The sequence below is a fragment of the Panthera tigris genome, chromosome D1 (assembly GCF_018350195.1).
Source record: "Panthera tigris isolate Pti1 chromosome D1, P.tigris_Pti1_mat1.1, whole genome shotgun sequence".
Lineage (NCBI taxonomy): Eukaryota > Metazoa > Chordata > Mammalia > Carnivora > Felidae > Panthera > Panthera tigris.
Window position 1 is genome coordinate 80,766,129 of NC_056669.1, and position 15,863 is coordinate 80,781,991.

The 15,863-nt window shown below is 38.5% G+C and overlaps 1 protein-coding gene across 1 annotated transcript in view; it reads right to left on the reverse strand.

Annotated features, from left to right (window-relative positions):
• Positions 1-8,375, reverse strand: part of SLC5A12 (solute carrier family 5 member 12) — a 47,488-nt gene extending 39,113 nt beyond the window's left edge. The window contains exon 1 of the mRNA XM_007098459.3: positions 8,037-8,375. Within this exon, the coding sequence (XP_007098521.1) occupies positions 8,037-8,375 (339 nt within the window). The remainder of the gene's footprint in view (positions 1-8,036) is intronic.
• Between the last annotated feature and the right edge of the window lie 7,488 nt (positions 8,376-15,863).

The window sequence follows — 15,863 nt, forward strand, 5'->3', positions numbered from 1 at the left end:
TGGAAATGATACCTAACTGTTGCTTCAAGGCATAAGATGGGTCCTTCTTTGAAACCTAAAAGTAACTCCCTTGGCAGAACTGTTACTCAACTTCATACTAATACACATGTCCCAGTTTACCCTGATCAACCCTTACTCCAAGAAAATAACCATATTCTTTGCAGACCCTCTTTCTTCAGATGATTGATTCAGTACACTGTGTATGAGTCAGGAAATAGTCTAGTGGGTGTGTAACTAAGGGCACCAAATATAAGGAAAATATTCTTAAAGAGGTAAGGAAGTCAGTGAAGAGTTAATTCTCAGATGTCATAGGATAGAAAATGGTGCAAAACTTTTGTGGTGAAGACAATTTAGGTTCAAATCATATGCCCTTGAGAAGATTCATTTACTGCACTAAACAACGGCTTTCTTTTTCTAAAACTGGTGCTTATAAGTCTCAAGTGGCATAGTATTTGATAAAGCCAAGTATAGCAACAGGAATATAATGGGATCTTAATGACTGTAGCTGTCACTGTGGATGCAACACCTGAATTTATTGGCGCTCACATTTCCAGTACATGTTGATGGCATCTAAATGCACCTGTGATCATATGCTTATGGGCTTTATTTCAGCTCTTGCACAGGGAAAGCTAGAAGTGCTTGGGGGTGTTATTGGCCAAAAGCCAGTGACAAAAGGGAGTTAGACAAATAAATATTCTGGCTTCTTTGCCATTGAGGAAGGACAACCCTGAGACATGATCCATCTGTCTCCCAGAGATCCTCAGTAAGATTTGAACCTCAATTGCTCACAGTGGTGACCTGCTCAAAAACACACCTTCTATTGGCTTCATTTCCTTCCATTTCCTTCCTTAACTGCCACTTGCTTCGCCATGTTCAACGAAATTACTTCCCCCCAAAATGATTTGCATTCAAATCCTTGTCTCAAGGTTTGCTTCTGGAGGAATGTAATTTAAGGCAAGTATAATCCAACTGGCAACTTTAAAAATGCTCGTGAAAAAAGGTGTATCCTGCTGATGTGAATATTTTCCCCATCACATAAAAGAGCTCAAGGTAGCCTGCTGGAGGATGAGATCAAGTGTAACACAGATAAGCTGTCTTGACTGAGTTCCCCTAGACCCACGAGCCACTAGCCAACCAATTAGCTGATGGCAGTCATATACAAGGTCCTAAATGAGACCAGGAGGAGAACTTGACTATTTTACTGGACTCTACTGAGCCTAGACCAAATTGCTGACCCATAGAATTGTGAGCAAATAAAATTATTTTTTTAAGAAATTTATTTCGGGGTGGTATGTTGCACAGCATTAGATAACTGATATAAAAAATCATACCAGGAGTGGAAAAATATCGTAGTAAAGCCCCAAAATATTTGGTTTTGACTTTGGGACTGGATGGCACTGAAGTTTGGGAAAGCAAAGGGGAGATTGTTCCTGAAAAATGAAAAGACAGTGAAGAAACTGCTACAGAAATCTGGACGAAGTCAAGGGTTTTAACATCTTTGTTTAGTTTCACGAAATTCAGTCCATTCAGTCTAACCTGAGAGGCAGTATTGAGAAAAAATATATGTGAAAAAAAAAAAAGATGTAGATCAAAAGTAAGACTCCTTGAATTCTAGGTTGAGCTTTGCCGCTGTCTCACTCTGACCTAACCCTCTGGTTTCTCTTACACGAGACAAGAGAGACAATTCCAACTGCATAAGTTTGTATCTGAATGAATGCATTTACCCAGTCTTTCAATTAGCTCCTCCCTCCATCAATGGTCCTCTTTGGTGTCTATCTATCTATTGCTACAGTCTAAGTAAAAATGAAAGTTCAACCAAAGGGTTGCATGCTTCTTGCTCGTTTTCAAAAATAGCACAGGTAACACTTACCATCATTATATTCGATTATTTTCAAAACCCCAGACCTGATCAAGCTACATTCTTTTCTATCTCAGTAAAGAGTAAGTCAACTTCTTATGTTGGTTCAAACTCACAGAACATGGATCCATTCTTTACTCCTCTCTTTCTCTCACTCCCCACATCCAATTCATACAAGAATCCTGGTGCCTATGCCCACTTTCAAAATATAGCCACTTGCATCATCTCTTACCACTGCAATAACATCAGCTTTTGCCTGGGTCACAGTAAGAACCTCCTAACTAGACCTCTGGCTTCCACAGTCAAAACCTTAGAATCATTCTCAACATCCAGCTAGAGCAACACTCAAAATACAAATCACATCATGTCACTCTGTCGAAATGCTGTAATGACCCATCTCACAGAGAGTAAGAGTCAATCCTCACAATGACCTAAAAGGCTTTATAGCATTGGTTAAAACCCTATCAAACCCTGAATATCCATTTTAAAGCAAACATATTATAACAGCATTTACTATGCTGAAATAATATTCGATAATGACATCTTACGCCTACACATCTAATTTCTGAAAATTTAAATATAGTTACTACAATACAAGTGTAAAAGGAGAATTAAAAGGGAACAAACTTACCCTCCAAAGTATGTCATCTATAATGCTTAAAAACCACTATAAAGGATGATATTTTAAGAGTAGTAGCCTGTGCCTTCTTATAATGAAAAAGTTTGGATTAAAGAAAAGTAATTCCGAAGCCATTTAGTTTTTAAGAAGTCCAAGAAAAATGAGAAGGCAGGCAAACACCAGCCTATAAACTAGTGCGAAGGGCAATAATAACAGACTGTATTTATTAGCGTGTGATAAGAAAAAGAAGGAAATAATTTTAACTGAAGTGAAGACAACATGATGAGACTAATTATAAACTGTCCAAGTAGAGATAACAAAAATGTATGATATTGCAAATGAGCTGAGCCTAATTTATAACGTGAGGGTGAGAACAATTCCTTATGCTTTGACACGGGACAGAATAATGATAATGTCACACAGATGGCACATCTTAGTCTCAAAAATCCCACTTTATATCAAAACATTTAAATCAGTTGGCTATTGCTGTATAGTACTCACCCAGAAACTCACTGGCTTCAAAACAAAGGACATAATCAACTATTCTGCAATTAAAAGAAAAAAAAACTAAAAATAAAAAATTTTAAAAAGGATTTAATATTTGTCATCATTTTTTGTGGAATTGCTGGGTTATTTTTCTACTTGTTTCCCCAGGCCTCTCATGGGGCTGCGATCAGCTGCAAGGTCAGCTGGGTGACAAGGTCCAGATGGCCTCGTTCACATGTCTGCTAGGTGTGTTGGCTGCTGGATGGGGTGCCTCTGTTCTCCTCTCTGTGTTCACTCATCCTCCAGAAGCTAGCCCAGCTTCCTGACATAGCAGTACCAGAACAGCCTTCCAAGAGGGCAAAACCAGAAGCTATCTACCTCACGAGGCCTAGGGCCCAAATACACACATCACTTCTGCCACACTCTATTGGTCAAAGCAAGTCACAAGGCCATCACAGATTCAAGGGGTGGGGAAACAGACCCCACCTCTTCCAAGCCTTTAGCACTTTAAAGACCCCGGAAAGGATATCTATGGATGGATAGCAGGGAATGGAGGATGAGCAAAGAAATGTAAATTCAAGTTGCTATAAAGAGCTTAAGTAGTATAAATGTGGGGACAGTAACAACAACAATTATACAAATCTCTTATGCAGCATTTACCATTTGCCAGGTTCTGTTAAAAGCATTTGCATGTAACACCTCATTGACTCCTCACAGACATCCTTCGAGACAGGTGCTTCTATTATCACTATTTTACATATGTGGAAATCAGGTACAGAGAAGTTAAGCAATTTTCCCAGTCATGCCACTGGTAGGTGGCATCACTAGCATTCAAAGCCAAATAGACAGAGTCAAGAGTCCATGCTTTTAATCCCGGCACCAGATTGCCACTTCTTATAAAGCAAAAGCCTATCCTCAACTCATATGCACTTTACACAATCTGAATTTCTTATTATTAGGGTACTAATAATTTTAAAATATGTAGAGGGCAGGGGCACTTGGGTGGCTCAGTCGGTTGAGCATCCGACTTTGGCTCAGGTCATGATCTGGCAGTTTGCGAGTTCGAGCCCCACATCAGACTTGCTGCTGTCGGCGCAGAACCCACTTCAGATACTCCACCCCCTCTCTTTCTGTCCCTCCGCCACTTACTCTCCCTCTCTCAAAAATAAACAAACACTTAAAAATAAAATAAAATATGTAGAGGGCAACAAACTCTATAAATTAAAATCAACGAAACCCTTACATTTCCTGTATCTGTATTAATTTTATAATTGAAAGGCAGCCTCAGATCTCCTCAGTTACATATTTGCAAGTGGTTTAACGTAGTAAATGAACCACTTGACTAAAACCAGTTGCAACCAACTGTGTATTGAGTAGCACATCTGGAATGGATTGCTCAGTAAATTTTTCAGTAGTTTCAAGACAATGTTTTTATTCCATTTTAATTTGGGGAAAATATACTAATTTATAGTGTGTGTGTGGATAACTTTTTATTTTAAAAAGTTAACATTATTATGTAGCAAAGTACTACTAATTTCCATTTGCAGTAGCTTTTGAACATGAGGGCATTAAAAAATCACTAAACACACGGTACAAGTATTCATTACATGTATGCGTTTTACATACTGCAAGATACCTAGTGTCCCTGCTCATGCTCCCTAAATTTCAGTAGTGTCCCCCACTCATTGCCAAATTGCCCCATAAATATTTAAAGCTCCCTGTGTCTGCCACCACACCCACTAAAACTGCTACTCCTTGTAATGGGGTCCTCTACGTCTTTGATCTCATCTTTCTCCTTTCTCCCCTTGGCTCACTCTTCTCCAAGCACACTGATTTCCTTGCTGTCCTTCAAACATGCTAATCACACTCCCCTTTTAGGGCCTTTGTGTCTGTGGTTACTTTAACTTGGGTGTTCTTCCCTCCTATGGTGCAATTGCTTGTTTTCTAGAGGTCCCCACTGAAACAAATGCCTTATTATCATTGAAGTCTCACTTAACCACCCTATGCGAATTATCAACATTCTGCACTCAAAGCAGAACTCCTACTTTCTACCTTATTCTAATTACCTTTCCTCTATTATATTTAGTAGGGCAGGATATCATTGTGATGCAGCATTCAATCTCTAAAGTTAGACTGCCCTGCCCCCCCCCCCCCCCCCCCCCCCCCCCCCCCCCCCCCCGCCATGGCTTAGTCAGTTAAGCATTCAACTTCGGCTAAGGTCATGATCTGGCAGTTGGTGGGTTCAAGCCCTGCATCCGACTCTGTGCTGACAGCTCAGAGCCTGGAGCCTGCTTCGGATTCTGTCTCCCTCTCTACCCCTCCCTGGCTCACTCTCTCGCCCTCTCTCTCTTTCAAAAATAAATATGCATTTAAAAAAATTAAAATTAGACTGCCCAGGTTTGAAAAACTGCCACTTGCTAGCTATGTGACATTGAGCAAGTTACTTAACTCTATGTGCCTCATTTTTCTAGTCTGTTAAATGGGGATGATAATAATAGAACCTATCTAAAAAGGTTATTTGAAGGCCAAATGATTTAATATGTGTAAAGTCCCTAGAGCAGTGCTCAGCACACAGCTAAATAGCAAATACATTTCTGTTATGACCGTCCTACATAGTATGTTTATTGATCACCTTCTCTGCTATAAAACAAGTGCCATGAGAGCAGGGGTCTGACTCAGTGCTTCATCTCTAGGACCTGGAGTGTGCCTGGAACATAGATGCTTAATGAGTATTGAATGGACTATTGAATTAGTTGTAAAAATTATTTTCCACATTTGGCTATTTTTTTTATATATATAATTTGAAAAGCTCTCTTAATGAAATCTTCATGAAAGAAGGGAATTATGATTTCCTACATGGAAGCTGAAGGTGATAAACACTTGGTAAATTGCACAAGGTCATCCTATTATTAAGTAATGGACTTTGAAATCGAACTCATGTTTTCTGACTCTTCTCTCTCTATCCCTTGGTCTCCCTCTCTCTCTCTCTCTAGCAGTTACTTAGGTTTTGTTTTTTGTTTTTTGTTTTTTGTTTTGTGTGTGTGTGTGTGTTTTGTGTTTTGTGTTTTTTTTTTAATGCTAGCAATGCCTTTGGGAGTCAAACCTTAATAGCTGATTGGAAAAACCAAGGATATATTTATGTTTTCAGCAATGAGGATGATGAGCAATGAGGATATGTGCATATGTATTTTAGGACTAAGTATAAATTTAGTCATTTTCCCTTGAATGACATCCTAAATAGTAACTGTTGTATTACCTAATTCTGATTACCTAGTTTTGGTGGGGAGGGGAGTTGGAGGTTGGATATTTGGGGTATGATTATCTATGGAATCATAAGTTTTAAAACTTTCTGGAAAGTTTGTGCCAAAGTGGCTTTTGAAGTCTAGAGTAATCCTTTATAATCATTTAGTTTAGGGGGAAAAAAAGAGGTCTTTTAAGAATCCTCTGCTGTGACTTAGTAGGGATCGTACTGGATAAGGAAAATAAATACCTTTCTCATAGAAACCGACTTAGGATCATGCTTAAATATTGGACACACAAATTCAAGGTTTAACATGCTATTTTTCTAGACAATTATGGCAAAATCAAAACTGCCTCATTTTCTTTTCATTAATATAACCCCCTCATATCATTTAGCATTTCCCCCCATGGAAATATTTTCTAATTTTTTAAAAAAACATTACCATTTCTCCACTGAAAATTGGAGGATAGTAATAACTTATATTAAAGTATTCAGCTCTATTATATAATGGAAAGGGATAAAGACAAAATGGGCTCTCGGTAGGCTTTATCTGCTATACAATTTCACTAAGCCATTTATCTAAATCTCAGTGTTCTTATCTGGAAAATGACAATATTTACAGTAAAGTATTCAGCTCTATTATATAATGGAAAGGGATAAAGACAAAATGGGCTCTCGGTAGGCTTTATCTGCTATACAATTTCACTAAGCCATTTATCTAAATCTCAGTGTTCTTATCTGGAAAATGACAATATTTACAGTATATGTTCTGAATATTTTTTAGAATAATGATGTCAATAATACAAATAATAACATTAACTCTCTCTCATTGAAACTCTCCTACAAGTCAGGCAATGCATAATGTGGTTACAGATAGGTTCTCATCTAATCTTTGAAATGCCTCTGGGATTGGCTCCAGACTTTCATTTTACAAATGGAAAAACAGTTGTGTGTCCAAAGGTAACCTTGTCCCAATAACAACAAAATGTATTTTTACCGTGATGTGTAATTGTCCTGAAAATAAATGTGTTTTTCAACTACAATGTGTTATTAAGATGATGTATGTTATTAGAAGAAGAAGAAAAAAAAAGAATAACCAAAAATGTTCAAGTGGAGAGAAAAGAGCAACTCCTTCCAAAGTAAAGAAGAGAGTGATGTGTTTTGAAGTGTTGGGGTTCGGAGCCAATGGCCAAAAAGAATTCTTGAGATGTCTTCAGTGCAAAAAGGTGTTTTTGTTGTTGTTTTGTTTTTTTGTTTTTGTTTTTTTTTATTTATTTTTGAGACAGAGAGAGACAGAGCATGAACGGGGGAGGGGCAGAGAGAGAGGGAGACACAGAATCTGAAACAGGCTCCAGGCTCTGAGCAGTCAGCCCAGAGCCCCACGCGGGGCTCGAACTCACGGACCGTGAGATCGTGACCTGAGCCGAAGTCGGACGCTTAACCGACTGAGCCACCCAGGCGCCCCTGTTTTTGTTTTTTTTTTTAATAATGGGAGCAGGCCAGGACCCAGGGGCAGAAAGAGCTGCCCTGGGGTTGAGAGGAGTGACTGATTATATCCTTGGGAGCTGGGGGAGGCAAAGACAGGGGAAGTTTCCAAAAGGACTTTCATGTTAAAGGAGACTCACGGGATCCTCCAGGCCTAGCTATTTCAAGTTAAGGTTGTTTTACCCTGTAGCAAAGCATGAACAGAAAGACAGTTGGGGGTTCCTGGAGAAATGTTCTAGTCCACCTGCCTCAAGTATTTGTCAATGGGCTGCAGGTTATAAGAAAATTTAATTCTATCTACATTTCTTTGTGCCTTTGTTTCCCACATCAGGTAATAGTTGTCTTACCTCGTAAGTGCTGGTGATGCCAGATCTGTAGAACACAGGGAGAAAGAGCTCTGCCGTGAGGATGATGACGAATGCGTAGGAAATAAAGAAGAGCAGAAACGATGCCCCAAAGCGATAAACCTCGGAGGGGGCCCCTAGGACCGTGACAGCTGACATGAAGCTGGCTGTCAGAGACAACGCTACAGGGCCAAAGCTCATTTGCCTTCCCCCAACCAGGAACTCCCTTGAAGTTGCCTTTTTCCTCTCCTTGATAGCAAAGAACACCCCAATTCCAGAGGAAATGACAAAGAGGGCTGCAAATACGACGTAATCCCAAACTGCGAAGTTCTTCACCTCCATGCTGGGAGCTATGGCACCAGAGTGTTTCAACCGGGTCTCAGGGAGGTTGTTTCCAAAAGCAAAACTCAGTACAGTAGACGTTTTGCCAAGAGAGAAGGCTGTAATTTTCTGAAAAGATTGATGAGCACAGGTACTTGAGTGGATCTTCAGACACCAAGTTGTATTCAGAGAAGACCTCAAGAGTTGGCTACAAAGAAGATTCTGGTAGTGGTATTGGTACCAACAGATGAGAACTTGAAATCTGACCCCAGCCAGGAGCTGTCTGCTCCTGGACTAAAGCATGTGCCACAGAGAAGGAATTCAGATGTGTTCTGAAATTAATAACCATGGGGGTGGAATGGACTCGCCAGATAACATGCTCTTTTATCTTCTGGATTTTTTTTTCTGACTTAAGGTTAAACATTACTGGGGAAACAATGGAAGTGATACAAGTTGACCATCTCAGCATTTAAATTAGTGAAATGGAATCTGTAATACACAGCACCACCCTTAGTGTTGTCTTATCCCCTGAGCAAGGGAGGGTGGGGGATGGGTACCTGTGATTGCCCGAGGCATCGGGTGAGGAGGGAAAAGAGCAAAGGACTGGTATTGAGGAGACCTTTGCTCAAGTTGGCTCGGATCGTAAGCAAGCTGTGCAATTGTTGGCAAATCGTTTAATCTTTCTGAGCTTCATCTGGAGCAAGGGGGTAGTAAGACCTTACAAGGGTTACTAGGAGTCTTTCAGTGTCTCAAACTTGCTACCCTGTTTTTCCTGATCTGTAAAATGAAAGATAAGAATATCTACCTCATTGGCCATTATTTGTGTTTATAGTAGGGTACTCCTGAACAAATAGTCATTTCTCTCTTGAATCAGAAAATGGGTTTACCATTTTTTAACTGTTAATAAAGCATCTGTAGTCCTCAGTTTTATCTCCCAGTCTCCCCTTCATTTGGACATTTATGACACTTGTACCCAGAGGCTAAGTCAGAGTTAGCACTCAGACAAATGAGAAAAGGAAGGTGAAAATCCAGTTATAGATTCCTGTTTCTGATCTTGTTAGATTGCCAATTGTTCTGAAGTGTCCCCAGCAAGCCTCTGGGGGCGACAATTTCTCCATTTTGTTCACACTTTTCCTCTTTCTCAGCGGTCTTCCCAGACCCTAGCTCTACAAAGCCTGGTCATTCCACAGGGTCTAGTCCCTGTCTCCTCTGCTCTGTGGAACCTTCCGACTTGCACCTGCTCTCTCTACCTCAGCTCCTATGGGAAGCAGCCTCCTATGATACTCACTTTGAATTCTGAAAGAATGCTCACCTATTTTAATGAACGTATATGAGGATCTGCTTGAATTGGTCAGTTGTTGTAGATGACCAGCTTCTGGAAGATATAGGCACGAGGCCTGGTCCATAGTGCCCAGGAAATAGTGGCCACTATAGAAAATAAGGATATAATTAAAAAACCAAAAGAAGAAAATATAAATTATTCAATATGGCCCAAACCAGAAAGATTTTCTGTCAAACAGAGGAAATTCTGATTTTGCTTTTGACATCTGGATAAAAGAATAAATCTTTGATTATTTTTTTTAGCCTGGATACTGTCTTCACTCCTGACTTTGCTCCATGGATTTGATTTAGGCCACAGGAAGCTCTGATGGCCAAAACATGCTTTTAGTTACAAATAAATACTCTGGTTACAAATAAAGTCTCTGCCTGGAGCTATCTGCGTCCTGTTGTTAAAATTCTTTCTCTAACTTTGCAGACTTGATATGATCAGTTTTAATGGGAAACTAGGTCTTTAGTATTTTTATTTTAACCGAGGCTTTTAATTATTTTTACCATGAGGTATTCTAATTATATAACAGGTTTTTGTTTGCAATGGTCTCAGCAGAAAATCAGAACTCTGGCTTTCAGAGACTTGACTACTTCATACTTTAATATTAACACCAAGTGTTAATATTCAATCCACAAGGTGTGTAAACAACTTGTTCAGGTCAGGTGAACACGTGTTCTCAACATTATCATTACATCTGTGAGGTCCCAGGGTTAACTACCAGAAGCTTGCAGCTGACAAGGCAATGAGTGCTGCTGTTTTTAATGAACCATCATCAAGAAACAGTATTGTCAGGGTGCCTGGGTAGCTCAGCGGGTTAAGCATCTGACTTCAGTTCCAGTCATGATCTCGAGATTCATGAGTTCGAACCCCTCATTGTGCTCTGCCCTGGTGGTGTGGAGTCTGCTTGGATTCTCTCCCTCACCCTCTCTCTGTATAAATAAATAAATAAAACAGTATTGTCTACATAACTTCCATTTGTCTTGGATTTCAAAATAGTGAAGAAGCAGAATGGTTAATTGTTTGACATGCGGAGGAAGCTACATGCGTCTCATAGTATAATATTCCTTGCTTTTAACATTTTGCTGACTGTAAGTCACAGCGTCAACTTATTAATTTCATTCTCAGTTATTTCCCATTTTTCAAAAATCTTTTTCTCCTTTTGGTAACATTCAATATCTTCAAATTCTCTATTTCCCAGTGAAGCTCACTCTATGCAAGGTTCATGATGATTATAAAGCATAGAACCAATTTATTAATAACTTTTCAGGGAAAACAAAAGAACCAGCACACTCAAATGCTATATCAATTAGAAGGTGCATCCGTATATCAAAAATATTAACATGGAAGAGAGAGGAAATGTATTTCTTTGATCTGAAGAAACCCCAATATCTCCAGCTCCCTTTTGCAGGTGCTCCAAATGCAAACATTTGTACCTTATTCCTTCGTATGTGCTGTGACCTTTTTTAGAAGGTAAAATGTCAAGGCCTTCCCTCCCAACACATTCTTCCCTAAAGATGCTCCACTATCTAATTTACCCACCACCTAATAGGTTAGATTTGTTGTTGTTATCATTAATAGTCTCCTTAGTTTAAAATAGTTTTGCATCTTGCTTGGAACAAGTTCTAATGGGAAAAAAGAAGAGAATTTGAGAAAATTAAATGCTACCAAAGGGAGGAAAGGGCAAAGAAACTGGCAAGACCCGACACCTGGGGGAATGGTGTTGGGCACGTGGAATAGGAGTGAAGACAGAATACAGGAATCTGACTGGTGGCACAGACATCTCTCAAAACCAGTGAGGATTTCTCAAAACCAGTATAAGGAGAACCAAAGGTATTCTAACAATGATAGTAACTCATATTAAATCTTATTTTTTCTAGCTTATTGAGATATAGGTAACATATAACATTGTATAAGTTTTAGATGTATAATGTAGTGATCTGATACACTTATATATTGCAAAATGATTATCACAGTAGGGTAAGTTGATTCCATTATTTCCCATTTTGGGGGCAGTGGGGGAGAACATTTAAGATCTACTCTCTTATCAACTTATAGGTAAATAATACTGTATTGTGAACCATGTTGTGCTGGAGTGTAATTCCCTTTTTTTACCTGCAACCTTTATGGAAACACTGCTACATCACTGATATTATATTGGTGTTTCAACATTACACCAAAGGGAAAGATGTGTTCATCTCTGGGTTCAACATGGGGGATAAGGAAGAAAAACTGTTGAAGGAAGTATGACACCTAGGGGAGACTGAGAACCCAGAAGAAACAAAAACTGGAGAAAGACCTCCTGACAATCTTTATAATCTTGGCCACTGAGGCAGGGAAGACTACTAGGTATCATAGTCTATCAAAGTCAGGAGATTAAGCTTTCTTGTCTCTGTTTTTTGGTCTTGTGTTTGTGTTTTTGCATTTCTTTCTTTTTCCTTTCCTTCTTTCCTTTCCTTTCCTTTCCTCTCCTTTCCTTTTCTCTTTTCCTCTTTTCTTCTTTTTCCTTCTCTTTCTTTCCTTCCTTCCTTCCTTTCTTCATTCCTTCCTCCCTCCCTCCTTTCTTTCTTTCTTTCTTTCTTTCTTTCTTTCTTTCATTCTTTCTTCTTTCTAATATTAAAAGAATTTAATATTCTTTTATCCACCTAGGGCCCCTGGTGGCTCAGTCTGTAGAGCTTCTGACTGTTTATTTGGGCTCAGGTCATCATCTCCTAGATGGTGGGATTAAGCCCCATGTGATAGCGTGGGGTCTGCTTAAGATTCTCTCTCTCCTCACTCTCTGCCCCTTCCCTGGCTTATGTGTGAGCACATGCGTTCTCTCTCTCTCTTTCTCTCAAGATAAATAAACTTAAAAAAAAACAACAAAAAAATGAAGGGTGATCTGAGAAGGTTGGAGGATTTGGGGAACCAGGAGTTGACGCTCGAATTTCATTTACATACTTTCGCAAGGAAAAGTGTTCCCAAGCCCTACCGTAATATAATGGAAAACACTTACCTGCAACAAGAGACCAAATTTCTTTCTCTACCCTGACTCTAAGGGTAGATTTTGTGCTGTTTTACCTGGTTCTTGGTTATCACATTTGTAAAAAGTGATGGTATATCATATTAATAATTAGAAACTTAGATTAACGTAAGTAACTAAATCACCTTTTCAAGTCTGTTTAAATGTCACCTTCTTTGATTAACTTATTTAAAATGCAAACAACCACTTCCAAATCTCCTCTTTCTGCTCTATTTTTTCTTTAAAAATGTATTCTCTACTAATATACTGTATAATATCTTAAATATCAACATCCCTCCACTAAAGTGAAAGCTTTCTAAAGGGCCTTGTCAATTTTGTTCTCTGAGGTACTCTCAGTACCTAGAAGTTTCTGTCCCATTGTAGATACTCAATAAATTAAATTAAATTGTATAAATTCTAAGGATCAATTACATCTTCATAATCTATGTTGAATTCCTGTTTTACTGAGAAAAAAAGGAAGAAACCTCAAAGAAAAATTGTCAAGATTTTTTTTAAAGCTGAAATATTGATATACCTCCATTCACATTTTCCACATAAAACTGAAATGTGTATTCTGTCCAATCAAGTTCCCAAAGTCACTGTAGCTAAAAGTGACTGTAGTTAAAACTTCATTCACTCATTCTCCATGCACTCAGCAAAGCTGAAGAGGTAGTGACTCAAGCCTTGAAGAAGCAAATTTCAAAGTCCAGCAGATAATTTTACTTAATATTAAAACAGACTACTGGCATCGCACAGGGAGAACATTCTAAAGGAATATCCAGTTGGAAGGGCAAATGGGCAAGAGGGTCAAGGTCCTTCACTAACTGCCCTAAGGACCAAGCAAACCCTCCATTATAGGACAGCAAAAAGGAAAAACACTTGCATGATCTGCTATGGGCTTGATTTGCTAAATAAGCATAAAGAAAAAAAAACATTTCTTGTTTAGTTCAGGCTTCTAAGCATTAAAATAGAACTTTTGAATAAGCTTTGAAAATGAGACAGAATTTGCTTGTGTCTGACGCTTTCATATTTGATGTCACTTTGGTCCTTCTGGCTATAAATCTGTAATTTTGTTAAAAAATAAAAAAATAAAAATCTGTAAAAATTAGTGTCAATAGTCTCATTTTACAAATGGAAAGAAAAAAGGTACAGAAAAGGGTTTTATCCAAGATCAAGAGCAAGGTCATATAGCTGCTGAGCAGTGGTTTTAGACCCAAGCACAGCCTGGATAATTCTGAAATCTATGCTGTTTGTGCTATTTCTGACAAAGACATTTTCAGCTTACTCACTTTCCAGGTTTAATGAAGAGACTTTGCAAAAGCATTGAAGAAAAATCTAGGTTTTTCTGTCCTGGCAATCTGAACAGTGACAATCAGTACATCTCCAGTGAAATACAGCAGTGATAACCAAGGTTCCCTGTGTCCTGCAGTACTGTCATATTCTCAAGTAACTTATAAATAAATAAATGAATAAATAAATAAACAAATAAATAAATAAAACTTCAATTCAATTCAAGAAAGTTTTGATATTAAGTGACTTTTATTATTGAGTCTCTTTGGAAATGCACTTGAACAATATAGTATAGTTGGCAAGTTCTTTTTACTTTTTAAAAATGTTTTTAATGTTTATTTTTGAAAGAGAAAGAGAGAGACAGAGTGTGAGCAGGGAAGGGGCAGAGAGAGGCAGACACAGAATCCGAAGCAGGCTCCAGGGGCTGAGCTGTCAGCACAGAGCCCTATGCGGGGCTCGAGCTCACAGACCATGAGATCATGACCTGAGCGAAAGTCAGACACTTAACCAACTGACCCGCCCAGGCGTCCCTATAGTCGGCAAGTTCTGGTGTAATGTTATCGTTTACCAAGGAAACTCCTTTGTTCCTAATTCCGTATCAATTCCAGGTTTTTCTCGACAGCCCTGCCACCATCAGATACCACTATGAATAAATGACTTTTGAGTATTTCATGAACATTTGTCATCACTGGGAATATACAAATGTGTCCTGGCCTCAAAGGCAAGATTAAAAGAAAACTGCAAATATGTTGTGTTATGGTAATTACAACATATAGTTTTTCTAATAGTGACTCCTTTTATTGAAGCTTTCTCTTGGTGCCTCTGCTTAGGGTTTTGGGATATACTAACAAACTTAAATGTGAGAGTCAAGAGACAGACACATACTTATGTGTCAATAAGTGGAGGGTCTTATTATTAATAACGAAGACTGGAGGATTTGAGCCAGAGCTAGGCTCACAGTTTTGCTCAGTCATTTATAATTTTATCGCCTTAAACAAGGTGTTTCATTTTTTTGACACTCAACTGATCATCTTCAAAATAGAAATAAGACCCTTTTTCACTAGACTGCTGTGAATATTAGGGATAAGATAAACACAGGGTTTGAACATCACAAGAATTTCAAAACTGACGTCTGTCACTGTATAAGTGACAGCTGTCACATTTCAGCATTTGTACTTGAAACATATAACTTTACTCTGGAAAGAATGACGACTATGGGGAGACAACATAGGAGGAACCATAGTGTCAGTTGTAAATATTTATTTCCCAATTCAGGGGAACAAAAGTCAGATTCCTGACTTGGAGTTTTCTTGGTTTTTGCTTTATTCTGTATATGCAACGTCTAAATTACCCAAATCCCCCCAGTTTCATTGCTCCGATATAGTTTATCATGTTAGACATTTTATATAATTTTTCTCTTTCTTTTTAAGCGAACTTTTTGTATCTTCGTATTTTGTTCTTACAAACGTGGTAAAACTTGTAGCTCAGCTGAAATCTGTCGGGCAAGACTGCAGCTACCTTTGTTTTGTGATTCTGTAGATATTTGTGGCCCTCATGGCTTCTAAGTAACTTCTTGCCACTTTTGCACTCTAAAAAGCAAGTGTATGGCCTATTTTACAAATAAATGTCTTAAGCTTTCACAGATCAGGATTATTTCAGTACCCTCATGAAGCCAAAAATGTTATGGAATATCATAACAACTAAGACTTCAGGAAGAATGTGCAAGAAAGCACATTTGCAGGCAATCTTGTATTTTAAAATTCTAGAGGATTAGAAAGAAGGGTTCATGGAAAAACATTTATAATACCAGTGCCTTCGCGGGACAAACATGGGTTCAAGAAGCTATTTCCTTTTTGTATTAAAATATATCTTTATATGGAAATGGGTATAT